At 35.8% G+C, this 23,828-nt stretch overlaps 1 protein-coding gene across 1 annotated transcript in view; it reads left to right on the top strand.

Annotated features, from left to right (window-relative positions):
• FAP (fibroblast activation protein alpha) overlaps nt 1-23,828 on the top strand; it is a 38,818-nt gene extending 14,990 nt beyond the window's left edge. The window contains exons 10-26 of the mRNA XM_054070418.1: nt 347-450; nt 785-920; nt 3,370-3,414; nt 5,076-5,180; nt 5,271-5,341; nt 5,956-6,009; nt 6,337-6,461; nt 7,632-7,679; nt 9,439-9,537; nt 10,284-10,353; nt 11,650-11,844; nt 14,411-14,465; nt 17,684-17,783; nt 20,805-20,869; nt 21,740-21,812; nt 22,072-22,145; nt 23,500-23,828. Coding sequence (XP_053926393.1) covers nt 347-450; nt 785-920; nt 3,370-3,414; nt 5,076-5,180; nt 5,271-5,341; nt 5,956-6,009; nt 6,337-6,461; nt 7,632-7,679; nt 9,439-9,537; nt 10,284-10,353; nt 11,650-11,844; nt 14,411-14,465; nt 17,684-17,783; nt 20,805-20,869; nt 21,740-21,812; nt 22,072-22,145; nt 23,500-23,601 — 1,521 coding nt within the window. The 3' untranslated portion in view covers nt 23,602-23,828. The remainder of the gene's footprint in view (nt 1-346; nt 451-784; nt 921-3,369; nt 3,415-5,075; nt 5,181-5,270; nt 5,342-5,955; nt 6,010-6,336; nt 6,462-7,631; nt 7,680-9,438; nt 9,538-10,283; nt 10,354-11,649; nt 11,845-14,410; nt 14,466-17,683; nt 17,784-20,804; nt 20,870-21,739; nt 21,813-22,071; nt 22,146-23,499) is intronic.

Here is a 23,828-nt window from a genome sequence, read left to right as displayed (position 1 = left end):
AATCATGTGAATATACTCCTGGAGTTTTATGCCAAAGTAAGTGTAGTGCATGATGCAAAGGTCCACATCGCAACTAGAACACTGGTTCCCATCAGCACATTTTCTGTATAGAAAGGCACTAAGTTTGACTGTTTAAAAGGTTTTCTTTGTGTATGAAATGATGCAAAGTAAAGCAATGTACTGCTGCTGTAGTGTCACTCTGAGATCTCATAAGACCATATTTGTCCTGTCATACTCAACTGAATACATATTTTGTAATCTGCTTTCTTGCAAAAAATTTTGTAATTTTCCCTGATCTGAATTGTTCAGAGCCTGATTTTAATAACCTGATACGTTTTCTTTGAAGGCTGGGGCTAAAAATCCTACTGTTAAAGTGTTTATCGTTGATACTAGTAATCCTGAAGCATATGGTCCTAAGGAGGTGCCAGTTCCTGCAGTCATAGCACACAGGTAGTGTGTCCTTAAATATGTCTTCTTTTTTTTTTAAAAAAAAAGGCTTTTGTATATTTGTTTTAAATGCTTGAACCTCTGTTTTCCATTTCTAGCAGTGGGATGCCATATTCATCTCCTAGATGGATCAGAAGCTAACTAGAAAAGCTGTCTTCTGATTCTGTCTGGCCATGTGATATATTGTTACAAAGAACAAAAAAAATATCCCTAAGGCAATGGAAGCTTTGCTGTTGTGTTCCATAGAGCAATATGGGGGATACAATCTGCAGCAATGCTTCTATATTTCTCTTCTTTAACAACCACCCTTTCTTTGTTTTTTGCTTTTATTTTTTAGTGATCACTATTTTACGTGGCTTACTTGGGTAACAGATAGTCGCATCTGTGTGCAATGGCTAAAGCGAATCCAGAATTTTTCAGTCTCGGCTATTTGTGACTTCAAAGAATATTCAAATACTTGGGACTGTCCAGAGGTAATAAATTTGGAAATATAAATTTCACACTGCTGAAATCAGCATGTGCTAATCCCATCTGCACAGCTATTTTAACACCCACTGGTCATGCACAGGTTGCTCTGACTTACTTGCAGAAGTATATTTAATCTTGCCTTGAATTCGTCTAGAAAATAACTGTGTGCCTGCTGTAATTGTATTTCCCAGTGTTTGATCGCTTTCATCTTTTAGCTACTAGTGATATCTTTTTCAATACTTTATTTGCTGGGGAAGGGTAAAAAAAAGTAATTGCACCGACAAGAAATAAAATTAGCAAAAGAAACATGCTCTGTTGAGCAGAAGGATAGCTTAGATAGCCTAGCTATCTATACCTATATGTAGATAGGTACAGATCTTATGTACAGAAGCATTTCTGAGAACAGTATTTCTTTAAAAGACCTTGTAAAGCTTGAAAACTGTAGACAGATAATTTCATGTAGATCTCAATGGGAAGAATAACTGAATTTCAGTAACAGTAGTACAGTTTTATTTACTATCTTTTATTATTGATGCTGTTCGCATGTCTTATTTTTAGAGTTTATGGTACAGAACACCTATAAAAACTGGCATTAGGCAGAAACCTTGAACTAATGGGAAATAAAAGGCAAGAATTCTTGTAAAAGTGTTCTGTAAAACTGCTAAGTTGTAAATTCAGAGTTTATTGACACAGTCTTTCCAAGCTGAAAATCATTCTTATTTTTCCATGATATGACAATCATTGCAAATTTAAAAGGAAGTTAACGTCCTGCTCTTTCGAAAACATTATAATTGAAGTGATTTTCCATAGAGAAATATCTTACTTTATTAGGACAAAATATATATTTACTGTAACATTTGATGTGTTTCCTAATTATTCCCCTTTATAAGTATATTAACACTGAATCTCTAGCTTGCCTTAAAGTAACCTGCATTTTAATAACTAAATATTTTACTGTAAAAAAAAGGGTGGTGGTGTAGGATTCTACCACAATCCACCAAAGTACTTAAACACCAGCTTAACTTTAAGCATGTAAGCAGTTTTATTTATTTCATTAGGTCTAAGTTATGTGCTTAAAATTAAGCATGTGCTTAATTGGTTTGTTGGAACGAGACCAGAACAATTAACATCTTGCAGGACTGTGTTCATGATCCTTGTATAATTGCATTTCTCCATGAAACCTTATTTATGGAGTCACTACTGACGTTTTATAATTCTATATTTATACAGTGATACAATGCTTTTATCACATTAAAGTTTGCACAAATGGCCAATTGAAGGAGTGTGAACAGATGGGAGTGCTGCATTAGTTCTATTTGCCATTAGAAAGTATATCGCTGTATGTTTCCTTTGGCAAAAATAGTTCTCTTGTTTTCATATTAAATTGAAACTCTAATGTACAATAAATGTGCTAGGCTTTATGTTTGTGAAAATAATAACAGAATATGAACAAGATGCTTGCAAAGTGCCAATTCATCAAAAATGCTCACATGGTCAAGTCTTGGTCATGTGAGTTGACCACAGAAACCAACGTGACTTTAGTGGGACTATTCATGGAAGTAAAAGCTAGGCACGTGTTTGTGAAATTGGGATTTCCTATAAAGATGCCAGTTCTCTAATTAAATTGTGTGAGTACTTTAATACACAGAAAAATCCTAGAGAAGTCAATGGGACTACTCATATGAGAGAAGTTAAATATATCCTTAATACACGATGCCATCAAGATCTAAGCCGTAATTTAAAGAAAGTAAGATAAATTTTGGATACAGATATAAAGCAATACATCCCATCTTCTTATCTTACAATTAATGAAATCCATCTTCTGTATTAATAATTCATTGGAGCCCTTTCAAAATACTAAACAGAGGTCTTTTAAAAGTGTTGAAAATCAGGCCCTTTAATATCTCTAAGCTGAGCACCAAATATGGAGAATCTTGACTTCTAGGTACTTTACTTAAAGTTTTCAACTTGGATTGTTAAGGTTTTAGGGTTTACATTTAGAAGATGTATCTTGTGCTCACATTATCTTTTATTATAAATCAACATCACAACTTTGAAATGAAAGATGTCAAATGAACCAGCTGAGAATGTAACACTGATTTTTATTATTATGCCTGCAATTATTTTACTTGTATTTTTACTGAAAAATTCATAAGACTAAGTAGTTGTTAATTCTTGCTTTCAAAGAAAATGTTGCATAAGGTTAAAACAATTACTTTAGATTTTATTTAGCACTGATAACAGCTGTTAAAAAGTAGTATTTGGACTAACATAATGGTATTGATAGAGTACTATTATTTACCTCAGACAACTTTGAAGTCCCTGAACCTTCACAGAAAATATTCTAAAATGCTCTTTTAGAGGTGACTACAGATTTTTTATTTTAATATTTTGAATTTCCATAAACTCATTCTTGAACTTCTTAAAGACTGTACATTTTATTTTCTTTTTCAGAAACAACAGCACATAGAAGAGAGTCAAACAGGATGGGCAGGCGGAGTAGGTTTTCTGTTTTGATTTAATGAAAAGCTACAGCTTTTTGCACCTTCACAGCAGTGTTTTGAAACACTGAGCACCATTCTGAGTCATACAACACTACTGCTTAAACCTGTTGTACTGTAGCACTTTTACTGCAGTGTTAGGCTTGGTATCCAGCTACCTGCTTTCTGAATTTGAAAACCCTTTAAACCCTTTTTCTGTCTCCTTTTGCAAATCTTAGGCCAAGTAGATTCTTAGATCTTAGAAGTAGATTCATACTGCAGTGTAATTCTTAGCCTTATCCTGGAGGCAAAGAATAGTTGTAAAATTTCTCTGATGTTACTGAGGCAAGAGATAAGATTGGTCATACCATAGCATTTTAAGAATAAAATCTGCCCATTAAGAACACTGTTTTAGAGACAAGTACTGCACATCTTCAGCTAGGGTCTTCAAGGTAAGACTCCCCACGTACAAGGGTAGTTGATACTTCTCTACGGTTATCCTTAAGCAAAAGAATTTTCTCCGCCCAGTAACCTTTATCTTGAAAGTGATCTGTCTTTGGGAACTCACAGTAAAAACAAACTTGCAAGGAAACTGTAAGACCATGAGCTCAGTATTTACAATTGTATATTCTAACAGTGAATAGGTATTATTGCTTGTTTACTCCTCAGGCAGGTGAAGGTACCAGAATTCAGTATGGGGAACCTCACACTTTGCCTGAATATCCTGCAGTGAACTTGACTGAGAGTTTTGCTTTTCAGAGAACTGTCCTTTAAGAGTGTTTTTATTTTAAGTGAAGATTACACGTTCACAAGGATTAGTTATTTCACTTGATCTAATTCTTTCTTCACCACTTCTCTTGAGGTTGTGATGACAGGTTTTTATTAGAGCTAAAGAAAATGCACAAATGCTTTAGTCTTTATTGGATTTCAAGCATTAGAAATATTAGAAGGAGGCTCCAGAACAATTTAGCTTGTGGTCACAGGCTATAGTTGAGCTTGGGTTAGTATTATTCAAAAGCCATACTCACTCAGGAGTGTTTGGTGCTATGTTTGAAGTGCTTGTGGGTCATTCTTCTGTATTCCTCTTTTGGAAATAAAACTCAGAGTTGCAGTAACTCATCCTGGACAGACAACTTTACTAAAGAGGTGATGGTTTGAAAGGAGGCAAAAGTTGAATGGTATTACCTGCAATAATTGTTTCTTTAACATTACTGGAACAGTGTGGGAATCTTCAGATGTCCATTTCCTTAAGGCTGTATTTGCTCAGTGATTCAGCCAAACTCCATAGCCCATAGGATTTTCAGTCTGACACCATTCGTGAACATTAGCTTTATTCAGAAACTTGTTTTTTTAAAAATCTCCTCTGCCTATTTTTAAATAACTAAAGAAAGGTCATTCAGAATACATAAACAAATTATTCCACTTATAAGCAGAGAGCTTGCATTTGTGGGATACTTGAGGTATCTGTAGTATCAGCTTAAGAAATCTGACATGACAGGTTAGAAATGGTAATGTGTGCTGACTAGGAGACTGGATATTACAGATAAACACTTGTACAAAGTACTCTGTCCTGTCTGAACTTGCTAAACAGTCTTGTGGCTTTTAGTGTGTGTACTATAATCTGCTCAACAGCTTGGACGCTCTCCCGTCTCATCGATCATTTTTCTTCCATTGTTTCAGTTCTTTGTTTCTGCACCATATTTTACATCAGACGGCAGTTCATACTACAAAATTTTTAGTGACAAAAACGGTTATAAGCATATTCACTACATCAATGGCTCTGTGGTAAGTCAAGCAAAGTATTCTGCATTGATCTACTGTAAGTTCCTGAAATAATCGTACAATATTCAGTAACTTCCATGTCTTGCCTCACAGGAGAATGCCATCCAAATCACAAGTGGAGAATGGGAGGCAATATACATTTTCAGAGTAACAAATGATGCAATGTAAGTATAATGAAGAAGACAACAGGTTGTGAGTGCTGTCATTAAATGCAATAGTTAATCATTTGAACGTCATTTGTTAACTCATCAGGTTAGAACTGGGTATAATTCTTTTGTATCTGAATGCATCCACACTAAATTTTTATGCAAAGGCACTGCAGAGATTTGCAAATTTGGTTTTCTTATGGGAGATTCTTTGCAAATTGCCCTCATTTTTCTATTTTCAGCCACCTGTCTTAGAGTGACTTATTTAGAAATGCTTAAATTTAATCATTAGGTTATTATGTATTGGTTAACCCTCATATAGTTTGCAGTTACTTCAGTGGTGTCTCTTTTTATGGTCTCTTGTTCAGCTTACTATAGATAGACACAGCTTACATAATTGGAGTGATTAGCTCCTGAGAATTAAGATAGAACTATTTATGTGGTTTATTTGTCATCTAATCAGAGTTTGAGCAAAGATTTGTTAAGATGAAAGATACATAAGCTTAACTAGCTCTTCCATCACATGTGGGAATCTCAAAAAGTCTAAGTTAACTTCCTAGACAGCTTTTCATCTTGATGCTCATATGTCATGACTTTATGGATTATTTATTAACATATAAATGAACTTACAGTTTCTATTCAAGCAATGAATTTGAAGGCTATCCAGGAAGAAGAAATATTTACAAGTAAGTGTTATCAACATTATCTTAATGATACTGGGTTAATAGAAAATAGGCCTGGATTTGTCAATAAAATAGTTTCAATATGTTTAAAGTGTAATTTCACAAGCTCTTTTAACTAAATCTTGACCTAGACTGTATCTGAGAATTGGGTAGAAATAGCATCTGAAGTTTAAATATGCTCTTGGGGAAAAAATGGATAAAAATTGAAAACATTTGTTTTTAAATTGAACTGCTCTGAAACTACAGTGCCTATCTTCTACGGTTTGAGACAAGCACACGTGAAGCTAGCTGTAGCAAAATAAATATTGCTTTATTTTATTTTTCTCCTAGACTCAGTATTGGAAGTAGACCTATCAGAAAACAATGCATTACTTGCAATTTAAGGAAAGAGAGATGCCAGTATTATACAGCAAGGTTCAGTGAACGTTCTAAGTATTATGCCTTGGTCTGTTATGGTATGTATAGCATGGGAGCAAACATATAATCAGTTCTTCTTTCAAATTCATTAGACGCATAGAGAATACTGATTATCCAAAAACAATAGCTAGACAAATCATAGAAGTTTCACAATAACCAGGAGAAATTCCCAGTAAGAAACCTCTCCATGTCCAAAAATTTCGGAAAGATGTTTCAGAAAATAGAAATATTTTCATTATGTATTTTTTTTACTTTTTCAACAAAAATCTTGGGATTTTTAGAATGAAAAACAAGTTTGTGAAAGTCCTTCATGGCACAAACCAGATTCTGATCTGGCTCATCAAAGTCATGCCTTTTCTTGCAGTAGCACGCAATGATTTCCAGTTCCTGTGATCAAAGTTAGCTATGAGAACCTACTACAATGTGTTTCCCAATTCAAATATTAAAACTTTTGTCAGTCCTGAAATACTGGATATTTACTACTTGATAACATTTTAATTCTTTTTTAAGAAAAATTCAATTCATCAGTGTGTGTGATCATTGAAATCACTTGTAACACAGAAGTATTAGATGAAGTCTTAGCTCTGTTGAAGTGATTTCAGTGATCTGAAGTTTCATCCATTGCTAAAATCAAAGGGCATTGAAGTCACAGTCTAGAAAAAAAGAAATAAAAATATCCAAACTTTTTCTATTGCATATTTCATATAAAGTTTACTGTTCTGATTCTACACTGACCGATCAGCTGAAGAGTTTCTTAGAACTTCCACTGACAAGAAAAGCAAATGTAGAAAATAATAACACCTTTCAATCATCCTTGCACAAAATAGTCAGTAAGGTCATCACCATATGAAAGCCATTCACCTTCATAAATACGATGTGACATGTTCTCAGAAGAATGTTTCACGTTGTTAATTCTGCATTCGCCTTATGTAATCACATCTCTGTATTAACTAGATGTCAGTTCATCTTTAGGGAGGAAGAGTTTGTTTGTAGATTTGAAGTTTCTTCTATTAAGTTTGCTAAGCAATTTCTGTATGTATCCACGTCTATATACGCACAGTACTTTAAGTATTTCATACAGCACGATCTAATGGGTTATACAGCAGAGAAGATTCAGATTTGGGTATCAACTTTGAACTCTCTAACACCTGTTAACACTAAATTCCAACTTCAAACTATGAATTGCCTTCTTATCATTCTTATGACAGGTCCCGGGATTCCGATTTCTACACTTTTTGAGAACTATGGTGATAGAGGTACTGCAAATACCCTATTATTTCTGAGCAGTTGTTTTTCTCATTGATTCTCATTATACTAATCCTTTAATGCAATATTTAGGATTGTGATCAAGAAGCCTTTCATCTTGTTTATTAATATAGTATCTAGTGTCTTTCCAGATTTGTTAATTACTAAAATGCAAATATCAATGCACACACTGATGCTTTTATTTTCATTCCTGAGTCCAGCACATCTTGATGTTCTTCCTGTTTTCACAAGATAAATGCAATGAACATCAGCAGCTCTTTGTCTACCAAATACTGAGTCAAACTTTGCAGAAAACGTTACTGTGATTCAAACTATTCCTTTTCACATTTTGAAGAATGCAAGACTTTCTGATTTTTTTCATGAAGCAGCCCTACCTTATACAAAAGGCATCAGTGGGAATTTGGGAAACTATTCCAGTTTGAGCAATTGTACAGTACTAATTAGAAACTGGATTACTGACTTGCTCTTCAGCCATCAGTAGAGATGTCAGGAAAGAGCAGAAATGCTCTCCAATGATCAGTTCAAATAACTGCTTCAGCCATGGTGTAATTATTGATACTAAGTGGGGACATCAGCAAGAAAGGTTCAGAGCCTTCATCCTTCAAGTAGCCCATTAGTGAAGATAGTTTGCAACCATGTCAAGTAGGAATTTGCAAACTGTGAAACAGAACAGTTTCATTTAACAGATCTTCAGCCCTGGTTTCATGATGCCTCACTCTGCTGTGCAATTGTTCTTCAGGAATACAAACAAATTCAGGCTTTTCTGTGATTTCTTCATTGACTTTCTGGGATTAATTTTCCTTTAGTTCCTTGCTTCCCTAATCTCTTCTGTGTTACAAAGCTATTTTTAGTACATCCATTTTCATTGCAGTTGGCAGCATTTTGCAAATATATTACCCATGAAATTTAGTAGGCATGCAGTTGGATTAACATACACCAGTTTGGAAGCTCGTTCTAGCATGCCTACAATTCCTTTGTGATAATAGGCCAGTTTCAGGAGTTCTGAGGGGAAGAATGGAAAGGTTTCAGAAGAGTTTGTGTGAGTATCCAAAGCTAGGATGATCCTTCAGCTATTAAAAACCCGCTTGAGTTTGCAAAACTTGTTAAGTGTACTTTGAAAGCAAAAATTCCAGTGTTACATAGCTGGCATTTCCTGAGCCCTATCTAGATTAAGACATGCTGATAGAAGTACTTGTATTTTTTTGAGCATTTCCAGAAAGAGGAAATGGTTGCCATTAAAAAAAAATAGAAAAAACGTAAAATAATACAGAAAAATCTCAAACATCTTTGAGCTTAACCACACTGCCCAAGGGTTTTGGAGGTTAAACTGATGTTACTATGGGAAGCTAGAGAGGAGGTATAGAACTGTATTTTGCATGATGGGATGAAGTTTGCATTTCCAGCTCCCACCATATTACAAAAGTGGGATGAGGGCTCTGTGGGAGAAAGAAGTCTCTTTGTAACACACGGGGCTTTAACACTCAGAGGCAATATGTGTAATGATTTGCATTACAAAATGTGTACCCTATAAAAATCTAACAAATATTTGTGCACTGTAATACCAGTGCCTTGCTTTTCTTTAGGTGTGTGATCGAGCCCAGTGGGAAGTGTCTGAGTTGATTTCATTACTCTGCTTGTGAAATTCACAGATTTCCTTTCTGTTCCAATGACACAAAATAAAGACATCTCAATTAGTGAAGACTAATTAACAGTAACTTAGTTAATAATGTAGGCATTTCTTTAATTTAGAGCTCAGAGTATTGGAAGACAATAGGGAATTACAGTCTGCTTTGCAAGAGATCAAACTGCCGAAAGAAGAAATTAATAAACTTGAAGTGGACGGTATAAGTAAGAATTACACATTTTTATTACACTTCTTATTCCTACCATTTTAATATTTTGCTTTCATTTTGTTTGAGTAGGTATCATCTTTCTGTAGAACAAATTTATTAGCCTGTCAGATTGGGAAGAGGAGGCCTGGTTCTGCCCTGTTTTACAATAACCAATTTGTCTGTGCCTCAAGTTATCTCTCTGTAAAACAGTAGTTAAAATACATCTCTGCTTCCCAATGCAACTTTTTATTATTATTAGTCTTTAATGCTACTGGCAAAGTATTTAAATATCAAGTAAAAACATTGTAGTGTGGTGGTAATAAAATGTGACGTGTAAACTGCTGTTCATATGTTACACATTATATTGACTTGCTTACACCGTTGTTTTCACTAGTGACTTTGCAAACAGTATTGCATGGTAATGAATCAAAGTAAAGTTTGCAAAACTCATGTCACGTAATCTTAACAACAGTTATATTCCTAGTTGTGTTTTTCTAGGCACCTGGAAAACTGAGAACCTAGTGTTATGTGAAATAATTTTATGCATAGCTAAATTAAAATAAAAGTGGGCACTTTATTTCTTCAAAGTCATTCTTCAACAGCTCAATATAAACAGTTACTTGCATCAGTTCTGTGATTCACAGTTCAGGTATTGTGTAGTATGTGCTGATTCATCTTCATATACTGTTGCACTAAACTCTGGATTATGCTCTTGGAGAGATCATTTTATCCATTAATACAATTTTAATATGCCTTTTCCAGCTTTGTGGTACAAAATGCTTCTACCCCCACAGTTTGATAGATCCAAGAAGTACCCTCTGCTTATTCAGGTGTACGTAACATTTCCTTTCTTTGAATATTGTTGTTTTGTCAGAAAACATACTTCCTATGATTTAACAAAATCTAGGACATTCACAGCATTTTATGAAGCAAAACCATTTAGTTCTGTTTTGTTTGTTGTGGTGGGCTTCATAATATATTTCTGAAATAGAAATTCAACCCAGTGGAAATCAATGAGGTTTTTAATGTTAATCTTAGCGTGGCAAGGGTTAGTACCTCAGAGAAAGAAAAAGGATAAAAATGTGATCTATTACTTGGAGTTCTTAGCTCTGTTGCTGTTTCTGTTTATCATGAGGCTGACTGAAAAGACGGAAAATATGAATATGATATGAAAAACACAAAAGCCTGCTTAATATTATAAGAAAAAAAGCCAAACACCCCTAAACCACATGGACTGGCTTCTTTGATCAAATGTTGCTTCTAAAGAGCATTTGACATGAATGTAATTTATTGCAGGCAGGAAAAGGAACAAAAATTGCAGTGGTAAAAAAAAAAAAAGAGGCAGAAAGGAGAGCTTTGTGGGTGTAATAAACTTTTTATTAACGAGTGATGATCCAAAGATAGAACATTTTATGTTTGGTTTGTTGATCTTAAAGGTTTTTTCTAACTCAAATGATTCCATGATTCCACAATTCTAAGAATGCTTATTATGTTTGAATGAGTTTAGAGTAGACAATTAAGTCAATCATGTCCTTGAGGTCAAATTTGTGATTTTCATTAGGCCATTCCCATGAGGAGTGTCTTTCTGTATTGCTTAGCTATGTGGGGTGTGTTCTGCCCGCAGCTCCAACAGCACATGATATTCCCTACTGAAGCAAAGAAGGTCTGGAGATGGCCAGAAAGTGTAAGAAGCTGTACTTTTTTTCTCCTGGGTTTTTTTTTTTTGGAATTGCTGACTGCATGTGGAGATCAAATGCAGAAAAGCACCAAAAAGGGATGTTTCAGCTAAGGAATTTGGAGAGAGGAAAGATTTGAGGTTTTGAGGAATGACTTTTCCAAGGATTCCCCTTAGGACATGCATGTCATTCCACACCCCTTAGTCTGAGCTAAACTAATGATTTTTCCTCGGGCATAAGACCTGAAGGATTAAAGTGGATTTTAGACCGCAAAATCTCTCAAATACATGAAAGTGTTAGTTGAACCATTTATCTACTGAGCGCTCTGAACCACAGCCATAGCAAAATAACTGTGGAGAAATGCAAGAAGTACCTACAACGATTGTCCACTATCCAATAATCATTATAAATTTATCAATATGAGTTGAAAAAGTGTGAATTTTTATCCTCAGGTATGGAGGACCTTGCAGTCAGAATGTAAAGGAAACATTTAGCATTAGCTGGATAACCTATCTTGCAAGCAAAGAAGGAATTATTGTTGCTCTAGTGGATGGCAGAGGGACAGCTTACCAAGGTGACAAGATTTTGCATGCAGTATATCGAAGACTAGGGGTCTATGAAGTCGAGGACCAAATCTCAGCAGTGAAGTAAGTAGAATGTCTCCCTGTATAACTGTTATATTTACACTTCTACAATAAGTAATGTGAAAAAATTATTAAATATACTTCTCAGTCTTTCTTCTGGAGAGCTGGAGTCTCCAGGAAATAAGGCAAGAAGACTTGTAGAAATAAATATTACTGAGATGCTTGATGTCAGTGAGGTTTTGTGTGGTATATTAAGTCTTTATACTACTAAGTCCACATTTGGACCTCAACACTTCCATTTTATAACAGCCCCATCACGGGCTTCAGTCTTAGGCCTAAAGAAATACGAGTGTCAGTGGTGAGAGGTAAGCCAATGTATTATCCATTATTCTGAAGTTTTCCCTATAGCAGAAACCTACTTCAGTGACCACAGTGATTAGTCAAAGAGCCATAGTGATGTACCACAGTGATTAGTTAAAGGTTAAATGTGAAGGCTGTAGTAAAACTGAAGCCTTCTGGAGCTTGGTGCATTAGAAACTTGCCTTATGTGCTATTTTAGGATAGTTATGAACAACAGAAAGTGTTTGGGGTCCTCTGGTAGTTGTTCCCTAATAGGTGCTCTTTTGCATGAAAATACTTAAAGTGTTCCAAGGGAAAATAATTCCCTAAACAGAGGTTTGAGGAGGGAGTGAAAGCTGAGATTTTCTGAAGAAAGGCTGCCTGTAAGCTTATAGATGCAGTAGCACTGCTAAATTGAGCATTTAAAGAACTGTTAGTCTCAAATCCACAGAGATGAGTGCAAGGCGGGAATAGGTCATTTAGTCTAGCCTTTGGTCTGGAATTTGGCCCAACAGAGCATGGATAGATATACAGGCATAATAGCAAATATTCTTTTTCCCCTAGTAGCAGAACTGGCTCTGAGTAGCTTAGCTAGAAATTGGATGTGGCAGTTCAGATTTCCGCAGCTTTCTCTACTTGTTTGAGAATACTATCTGTATTTACAACTGTGTGTGAGGAGAATATGTGTTCCTTCCTCTATCTGCTTTGTGATAATTGATTTCCTCCTCAATGACATAAACACACTATTATCCTTTTCAGTGACATTTGAAACAGAATAGCTATATATCATATCAGATTTTTATATTCTAGTATTTTATTTTCTTTCTTGAAACTTTTAGCAGGAACTGCATACTGTAAAATATCACAAGAGAGAATGTTTTTTTATTATTCTGAATTGTCACTTGGACATAAAATGTCAGAGACAGAGGGAACCTAAACTGATTCTGCAGTTGCAAATTCTGTTGAGACAGGCTGTGAAGAAATGACCTCAGAGTTCACACTTTCCAGTTTTCTGTCAGCACCTAGACTAAATTTTTATTCAGCTAAATGTATCGCGTTCCATCTTGCTGATTAACACATGGTTCAAGATGGATGGTTTTTAGAGAGGATCCTATACTCTACTGGGAAATTCTTGAAGGGGCTTTTGCTGTAGGAGGAACCCCAGGGATTAAGACAGCAATATAATAAAGCTGAATAATTTTTTGGCTTTTCTGACTTTGTCCCACCCAGATAGTATCCCACATTTTTGGTGTTGTCAGTCACATGTGCTTGTCCCAGTAAAATAAGGGTAATATGTGTCCTGGAATTTATGTGTCCCAATTCTGTTTCTCTGTCACTCTCAAACCTTTCTGGTCTTTCGCCTCATTCTCTCTTTTTTTTTTTTTTTTTTTTTTTTTTTTTTTTTTTTTTTGCTGTTGCTAATGTAGCTCTGGAAATATAGTCTTCAGACTGATGTAAGATTCTAGTATTTATGATTCTCTTTGCCTCGTTTGCCTACTGCATGCACAAACAAGGTCCACCTTTCATCCATTGCAAGCTTGTTATGTACTTGGAACATTAGAACATGTTTTCCTCATTTTTAATTTTTATTATAGTAGCAGTTTGTGCTTTTCACTTTTCAGGCACATAAAAAAGAGAGCTTACTCCTCCAGGGAATCTCTAACCTCAGAGGTTGATACTGTGCCTCTTGAGAGGTCATAGTATCAACTTGTAAAATGAGTATGTTGAGCATTTTGCAGGAGAAAGTCTGAATGTTAATGGTAATCTAGCACCTTTGGCATTAAAACAATTAAATGATTTAACAGCCTGTTGGGCAGTAGAGCTATGTCAAATGAAATGTGTCTATTAGTAGGAGTGCACTTTTTGAACTTCTGTGTCTGCATGTGTGAGTGTGTGTCTGCACATATGCATATGCACGCATATATATGTATGTGTACCACATGAGTATAATGCATGAAGTTTAATCTACACTAGAATAGACATCCAAGTGGATTCTAATTATAAGAAAAAACATTTTTGCCAAGAAGCCAGCTGGGCAGATTTCTCACCCACTAGAAGGAAAATTATCATGAAGAAAATATTAATTTCACCACTTTTTGTTCTTTCAAGAAAAAAATCTTAATTTTCCTCTGAAATATCTATTAATTGAATAATTGATGCTGATTCTCAATTTGCTCAAATTGGTGGGATGTGTGGAAAAAACTGAAAGAAAATATATTTTTCTAATTTGTTATAGTATTATCAATCTTTTGTAATAATGAAATTATTTCTGTGATTTTCTTTTCCACAGAAAATTTATAGAAATGGGTTTTATTGATGAGAAACGAATAGCAATATGGGGCTGGGTAAGTGATTGGGTTTTTTGTATTGATCTTTAAATCCTGCAGTATAATTTTTTTAATTCTTCCTCATTGTCTCCTAAATCTGATAAAGTTTCTTCTAGCAGTGTTTGAGGGTATTGCCAAAGAGGTATTTCCTGTTGGTGCTTAAAAACATGCAGTTGCAACAGTGCAAGCCCCTGAGAAGGGATCTTTGGCAGCTCGAGGGGGAATTTTGAAAAGCTTGTGTCTAATACATTGTTTGGACTTGAAGAAAAGCAAAATCGAAGTGTTTTAATTTGTTTTACTTTTAACTTGGGGACTTAGTGTCATAATGTGAAAATTTGAGTATTGTCCTTTCTGATCTGAGATTAAAATAATAAGAAAAGTCTTTGGAATATCTCTCATCAGAACTTGTAACCCTTGCATCATTCTGAATCACTGTATACTTGGCTGGCTTTGACATGGTCAGTAGGGAGGAAGGTGGGTCTGAGGGGCGTACAATACTGACAGCTTCACCAAGAAATGGAAAAATTGGACAGTATAGGAGTCATTCCAAATAATTACCCACTCTGTATTCATCTTTGATTTTTCTGTGTACTTTGCTTTGTAACACTCCCAGAACCTTGTATAACCAGATGTATTGCAAACCTTGCTATTATTTAATGTCCAGATTCCACTTCCCTTAGGGACTGAGAAAGAGAGTAGCATGCCTCATGGACAAATTTTATGATAGCACTGCATTCCAATAGAGGAAAAATATAGTACTGGAATAGTTAGCGTTCATTTTCCTGTGCTGACAGTTTCAGAGTAGGACCCTTCATGGAAATAAGATGCAGACCTATTAGTGGTGTTATGGGAAACCTGAAGCCAACTTCAGTGGCAGTAGAAATGCCACACAGCCCCTTTACAAAACTATTCAGATGTTTTGGACATCTGACTCCATTGTTCATCAGGAATGTCTGGGTCAAGGATGCACACACTGAAATGGAGCCCTGCCTCCTACCCAGCTTCAGCAAAACAGAATTATACTACGCAGGAGAACGAACTGATAAGCAGCACCTGAGGAGATCATGGATTAAGAAGGAATGCTGAAGGGGGTTGGAGGCCAGACCTGTCTTAGCTACCCTGACTCCTTCATAGAGTAAATCAGCAATAAATTATTCATGAGTCATAGGCAGCACAAACTAAAAAAGCTTACAGAATAAATGGGTATGTTAGCCATTTATTAACATTTTCCAATATTTTTCTCTTCATACATGTTCATTTTTCTCTGATTATCATTCAGAAAGACCTTTTATTTCATTCTCTTTTGCTGCCTGCATTTGCCAGGAGAATTCTTCTGTTAGTTTTCTTTAATCTTTTTCTGGGTTTTGTTTGTTTGTTTGTTTTTGTTGGCTGAGTTTCATTGTAAGAGACTTGCCCAGAAACACACTAGGGGAGGGATCTTGTAATATTCAGTTTAATTGTAACTATACAAGTTGCCTGGTCATAGATAACACATGAGCAGGGTTGCTAAAATCTAATGCTTCTACCAACTAATATTTAAATTACTGTGGTCAGACACTACTATAGCACTATAAAATAGGGTATCATATGGTGAAATTAAGTGACAGAGACATTCTAAAGTGTCAGAGACAGAGTAATTCTAAAGTGACGTTAAGTAAGCTAAGGCTACATGAATATACTTTTTTTAACCATATCATAATTTATTTCATCACAGTTTTTCCAGAACCAATTAAGATATTTCACATATCTAAAGCATTGTACCCCAGTAGGTGGATATAATAATCGAATAACAGCATTACTGCCAAACCTATCAGTCTTTTTTTCCTTTTTTTTTCCTACTTATTATACCATTTCCTGGTCCATAACCTTTGAAAGGAGCTGAAAGGTATTTCTTTCTTTACAGCCTGCAGCTTGGCAGGTATGCATGAATTACTCAGGTTATCAAACTCACCAAACACTTCTGGATGGCAAAAGCTCTTAAATAACAACTAAAAGCAATTCAGGGTTTGGCCTTGATCTCTCTGCCTGTTACAGTGCATAGATTTATCAGCCTGATCCGAATCCTTTACTTTTTAGACTTGTGGAGTTCTTTTTTAAAAGATCAAATGACCCAATCAAATGAGCTGGAAAAACTATACAAGTTATTGTCTCCATTAGCATATCCCTCACTGTCATTTCAAGCTGGAACATCAAGAGGAGGAAGGAACTAACTTACTTTTGTACAAAAAAATATTTAATACTTTTGCTTATTCCCCATACTCTTTCATATACTACTGATAATCTTCCAAATTTTTAATGACACACCCCATATTTTTCTCCCTCCTTCCATTCCGAAGTAAACAGTAATTCATTGTTTCCATGTGGGGATTTCCAGACCTTGTACAAGTATTTTCCAACCCCAGTTTGACAGCAGAACCAAATGCGTGTTATTTACAGTATTTTCCTGTCTCAGCAACTAGCCCCACACAGTTGCATAGATCTATTCCAATATCCAGGCTTACTTACTACTTTACCTAAATTCCAGCTATGAACTTATTCTTCCTTGTGGGTCCCAGTTCAATGAATAAGACCAGAAAATAACAGGAACAGCAGCAGGCAGTGGGGAGAAATTACTCCAACCTGAAGTTCTAAAGTTGCTGATCCTGTTAGTGCTGATGATGGGATTGGCTGTATATGCCAATCATTAGTAAAAGCCAGGTAGTTTGTTAGGGAGGGGAGAAACCTGTAACTTTTCCTGGAGGTGCACACTGAAAGAACAAGAGGTAATGAACACAAGTTGCCACAAGGGAAGTTTTCTTCAGGTTTTAGGAAAAAAATTTTATGACAGTGATCGACGTTGTAACAGATGGCATAGAAAGGCTGTGTAATGTGGATGTGACTCTGATCGGCCTTATTTAAATCTGAAGTTAGCCCTGTTTTGAGAAAGAGGTTGCAGTAGATTACTTTGAAGGACCCTACCAACTTGAATTTTTCTAATTCAAAGTGATAATAAGAGCAGTATCCTTTGATAAGCACTGAAGAAGTAGCGAAAAAAGAAATTATTCAACAAAAATGTCTACTCTCACAAGAAATCACACATAACTACATTTTTAAAAAAAATTAAAAAGCTTTTGTTGCTTTGTCTTCCATGCATTCAAAGCAAAATATTTACTTTGGAAGTAATTTATATGAGTTTGATTCAGAAAATGAAATTATACTTCAATGATAATTTTAAACTGTCTATGATTTCTCCCCAGTCTTATGGTGGGTACGTAACATCTTTGGCACTTGGATCTGGCAGTGGAGTATTTAAATGTGGAATGGCTGTGGCTCCTGTTTCCAGCTGGGAATATTACGGTATGGAAACGTGTCATAAATACTGACTTGGAAAGCAAGATGTAGCATTTAATGACTTTCTAAATCAAGTCATTGCAGGAGACTTGCAATATGAAACTTAAAGACATTGCAATTACCTAGACATAAAACTCTTAAGACCTTAAGTTTAATGTTTTCCTTGATGAAAATAACTGCCTGCAACTGACAGCTTGGAACAGACTTTCTCTGTAATTACTCCAGATTATTCCATATGCACATCTGTAATAGTAAATGTTTAAAACCTTCTTGATAAACTGCTATACCCAGGAGTGATCTCCCTAAAAGTCCTGTTAAAACAGTGTCACTGAATTCAGAAACAGCTGAAATTAGTTTTCTGCCAGTAATGGAATCACAGTGCACTTCAACTTCAGATACTGCTAATGATCTCTGTCAGGAATCAGTATCTTGATGATTGAAAAGTTATTTCCCAAAAGCAGTGAAAAAGAGAGGGACTTAGCTGTGTCTGACATAATTTTTCTAATTAAATATTTTCCTTTTAGATGCTTCTCAGCCACACTTCCTGTATCGTTGTGAAATGAGACATATTTTTATTTATGTTTATTGACTTAGGCTCCAAACTGTTCAGAGGAAACAACTCTGGGAGTATACTCCCAGGGCCTTACTGTGTGAATAAAGCACTCACATACTCATACGTACTTGTAGACCTGTTAAGCTTTTGGCATGGTGTAAAGGAACCTTAGTGTAAAAAAGAATCATGGCATGCATGTTTTCAATGAGCAAAATGTAGCACTTCAAACACATTTACTTAGCATATGGTCGTTTGCTAAGAAGTCTTGGTTATGAGAAAATTTTTTGGTTAAATAGGAAAGAATCCTTCCCTGACTGCTAGCACAGACATTCCTTGTGTTTATGGTGTTTTCCAAACAAGGGGGAAAACATTTGTATGACACAGGAAGCAGAGTCTTCATGTTTTCACTGGCATCAAGATTTTTTTTAAGACATTTTCACTTACGATCACAAAATTATTTCCAGAATGCAGGCATAAAGCATTATTTTTTTCTTCAGTAAAAGAAGCATTATAAACATTCCTCCAAGCATTAAAAACTGAATGAAGTTTTTAAGTTAAAGTTGATTAGAACCACAGTATTGCAATCTTTACTTTAGCTGACTTTTCAGCAAAGAGTTAAAAGAGTCTTGCTAAAAACACATTGTAAAATCCAAATAGGCAAATGTACTTCCACTAAGGAAGGAAGGAAGGAAACAGAAGGAAGTTATGAGTCACAAGTTTTGGCAAACAGATCGTGGTAACAATTGAGTGAACTGTGTCGGGGGCAGAACTACAGGATGCTACATATTTGAGTCTCTAAGTAGTATTAGAACGTCAGAGGATGTCCTGGCCCCTAGAGCTTCTAAATTCTGCCCTACCCTCTTTCAAATGCATAGATTAGAGTCTGGGACAATAATCTTTTCTCTGAAATCATCCCATTCACCTCCACTTTGTCAGAGTTAAAAACAGGTGAACAGTTATACGATGGCAAGGGACGTTGCATTTGGGGAAAATGTATGGTTAAAAGCATTAGATCTGAGACTGTTTTATTAAAATTTGCAATTTATCTCCTCTTTCTTCCTCAGTAATTGACAAGCTAAATCTTTCACTTAGTCATTATAATGCAATTCTGCTGACCTCTGTGGACTTGTTGTATCTATACTGGTAGAAGAGAGTGGAGAATTTGGCTCAGAATACTGTAGAAATGCCAACCATTCAGAAACAGTCTATTTTATTGAAAACTTAAGCCCAATATGGTTGTTTGACACTGTGTTGACAACAGTTATTGCACATTTTCTGTTTTCAATGAATGATGAAGGATTTTTATAAAAGATAGGCTACTTAGATTTTTTTTTGGTACTTAATTTATTACAAATTATCTTCAGGAGCCTTATTCAGCTGATCTGGGAGACATAGTATAGGCCCTTAGCACTCAGGGGTAACATATATGATGGATACATAATACACCATGGGTTATTGAGTCATTTTCCTTCCCTGAGAGGATTTTCATTTCTCCTTTTTAACAAAATTATTCTAATGCAGTGTACCAAACTGGACAATAAGGCAGACAATCCCAGTTCCTTACTGATTACAAAGGACATCAACTCGCTTATGGGAGGGATAGAAGCCAGCTCTTCTTCGTCAGAAAGCTCTGACTCTGTTAAATAAATAAAATTCTTGTAATGCTGCAGCTTGACTGCTCAGTATGTGTCAGTTACTCTTTCAAGGCAAGGTCATAAAGAAAGTTATGTTCCGGTAGTGACAGCTGCTGTGTCAGTTTTCCACAAATTTTCATAACAGCTCTTAGTTAAATTGCAAATACCCAGGCAGTTCAAAGATAAGTGTTCCTACTGATTTCTTGGTGATAGATACTGTTCAGTTATTCACATTTGTTTTGTCAAATCTGTTAGCAGTCTTTGTTGTAGTTAGAAAAAGGAATTGATCAGACATTTGCTCAAAAGCAATTGCACCACTTCTTCAATGCAAGCCTGTATCATTTCCTGATAGCACTAATTGCTGCATAATTCCATTTAATAGGAAAAGTACAACATACCTATCCATATTTACTGTATGTACTCATACACTTCCCAGGTTGGAATTCTACTCGGCTTCCTTTTTTAAGGTGTCAAAAATATTCTGTGTCATCTTTCTACCATGCACTTTTATTGGTTCATTCAACTCATGCCTCCTTCAACTGACTTCTGGAGTTCAACCCAGTAGCATAAAGCAGTATCAGTTAATTACCTTTATCCACAGAACTTTCTGTTTTTTCCACAGATCAGTATCAAAGCACTGTTTCTGCAAGGATGGTTTGGAGGACGTTTATTAATTAACCTTCATAGCTGAATTTTTAAAACTATGTTTAAATTTGGTGTTTTATGAGAGAACTAAGCAGAACAGATACAGATAAACATTTAATTTACTACACGTCGCTGGAGGCACAAAAATATCTGTGCATTCTTTATCCATATTTTTTTTCTTCTTTAATATTGCAGCATCTATCTACACAGAACGATTTATGGGTCTTCCTGTAGAGTCCGATAATCTTGAGCACTACAAGGTGAGAATTCTCTTTCTATGTTGATTTGCCTTAAACTTGAATCACACTTCCATGAACAGTAAAATTGTGAAGAAAGAAAATGACCCACCAGCTCTCATAGTGGCAGTCTTGTAGCAGCTAAGATACTGCTGTGAAAGTCATATCTCCATAGTTACTTGTGGGTTTGTATTTATCAATTCTAAATGTGCCAAATTAAGGGTTTCTTATTTTCTCACTTGGACAAGTCACACAGTTCTGCCAGTGCAAACCATTAGCCTGGGAAAGAAATTATGTGAGACAGGTTAAAGTGTCGATATTGATGAGGTTTTGGTTGGTACTCATAGCTGTGGTATGCAAACTGCTTCACACAAATTTATCTCTCTAATAAAAACTGTAACCGTACTAAATGGTCAGAACAGGTTGCCTTTCCTCTTTCCTTCACATTGATAGGAAGTCGGTAGCTTCCTCTAGCAGTACACATACCAGATCTGAATAGAGAAAAGCCTGAGCTAACGCCCAAAGATATTAGTGGAAAGACTCCTGTTACAGATTTTGGATCATGTTCTCAGTACCTGTTCCCCATCCCAACCCATAGGACCGAAATACTCAGTACAAACCTGTCCTAGTAAAGCAGTCTGGGTAGCTGGGAATTATAGTGTTCAGGGAATGACATGCGGCAAGTGCTGTGCTTTTCGTGAACTGGCCCTTAGAAAAGGCACTAAATATACATGGCTTCTATTACAATCTCAAACTGATATGAAGTCACTGCTGTCATTATTAAACTAGTCCAACTGTTTGATTGTTGTTCTGCTAGGCAACGAAAGCCTTTCAGCTCTGTGAACGAGTAGTTTAAATTGAAGCTGCTGAACTGTTAATTTTTCCTCTGAACAGAATTCAACTGTGATGGCAAGAGCAAAGAATTTCCAAAATGTAGAGTATCTTCTCATCCATGGAACAGCAGATGGTGAGGTTTGCAAATGGCAGTACAAATACAGAGCCAGAATCGCTTTGTTTGAAAAACATTAAGCATCTTTCTATGCCTTTGATTAGGGTCAGTACTTAGATCTTTGGTAGATTTCCATATGACATGTTATAAGATGCTTACTCATTCTTAGTAATGTCAACTGTATCGCTTGATAATTAGTGGACACAACTCTAATGCACTATAACTTTATGCTTTGTGGTATTTACACATTTCAACAGCCAATCTCTTCTTTTTTCAGATAATGTACATTTTCAGAACTCAGCACAAATTGCAAAAGCTCTGGTTAATGCACAGGTGGATTTCCAGGCAATGGTAAATAAAACTATTTTGTACAGTGGTTTATAGTTTGATCAATAAGCTTGTCTGTCATTTGGCAATGTTTTTAAAAACCCAGTTCAACTGAACACGCTTCAAAATCTGGCAATTGCTAATGCATTTCTTATTCTTCATAAACAATTTCTTCCTCAAACAATTTGCCTGCTCTTTTTCTTTCTTCCTTCTTGCCCTTCAGATACTAGTGGGATTTATCTCTTGTCAAGAATAACTGAAAGACTTTTAAAATGAGCCAGGGAAAAGAATAAGAATCCAGCCTCCTTATGAAAGTTGCTGAGAGCTAGTAAAAGAGAGGAAGATGAAGGAGCTGGCTTCTGGGGCCAAAACTGTCCCTATTTCTGATGCATTCTATCTTGAACTGGACATGCCTGCCGCAGGCACAAGGTGAAACAAGCAAAAAGGTCACAGGGTATCCAAGTGGTATGTCCAGGATCAGAAAAAAAAAAAGTTCTCCAAAACATGTTTGGGGTAGCAGGTGCAGGCAAGGGGAGAAATAGACAGACAAGGAGTTAGAGGATATAAATGATGAACTAACAGGGGGGAAAGAATTTCAGAATTACATGCTAAACTCTGCTGCTGCACCTTTTTTCTTGGAGCTAATGACCAAAGTGTTTGCCTGTTATAAAATTCAGGCCTTCAGCCTGAGCCTGCTTTCCCAGGGCCATTCCAAAAAGGGATCACACAAGGATCCCCTTGTAGTTGGTGGTTGTAGGCCCATTTGTGAACTCCATATTTTCTGTCTCCTTCACTGGTATTTAACAAATCTGGGTTATTTCTCATGTATCTGGAATACTATATGCTGTTGTAGTGATCCTAGTTCAGCTACCAGGGAATGTCTGTTATTTCTAACAATTAGCATAATTAATGTGTATTTTGTTTGCAGTATACCATTCGTAACGTTCATGGCCCTGCTGTAATGCAGGATGCTTTGAATGGAATTCCACAATATTTGGCTGAAAGCTTGTTGCTTGGAGCCCAGTATTCCTAAGCAAGACTGTGACCCCTGTTTCCAAGGCCAGGCAGCAGGTCAAGGGCATTTCATCCCTAAGGGCATCTCAGAGCTCTTTTGCTAGACTTGATACAACTGACTTGTCAATACTGAGGCAGTAATGCTAACTCCTAGATTACAGAAGGTTTAGAAACTTTTTTTTCATCAAGAACATGAATATACTGGAAAGTTATGAAAAGAAAAAGCATAGCTCCCTCTGTTTTCTTGAAAGATCCACTTTCTTCTATATGGTAATAAAATAAAGTCCTTGTATTGTTTAAATATTGCAGAATTGAAAACATATTATAGGGGCCTTATGGCTTTTATTTTTTTTTTCTTTTCCAGTGGTATACTGATGAGAACCATGGAATTCCGGGCCTTTCCAGCAAACATCTCTACACACATATGACCCACTTCCTCAAACGATGTTTTTGTTTGTCAGAATAAGTGGGCTATTCAGAGCATCCTAAGGCATCTGATACACCTCTGGGAGAATGCAATGATAATAGTGCCAGGTTACACAGTTTTCAGGTGAACTGATAATAGGAAATTTGAAGTTTTAAACTTGATGTTTACATCCAATTTTGATACTGTATATTAGCAAATGTTATGCTAATACATGTTTTGGCACATTTACACCTGTTCACCAGAAAAAATAAAATCATAATGTAAAA

The sequence above is a fragment of the Cuculus canorus genome, chromosome 6 (assembly GCF_017976375.1).
Source record: "Cuculus canorus isolate bCucCan1 chromosome 6, bCucCan1.pri, whole genome shotgun sequence".
NCBI lineage: Eukaryota > Metazoa > Chordata > Aves > Cuculiformes > Cuculidae > Cuculus > Cuculus canorus.
Note: the sequence above shows the minus strand (reverse complement) of the source record. Positions and strands in the feature narration are given on the sequence as shown.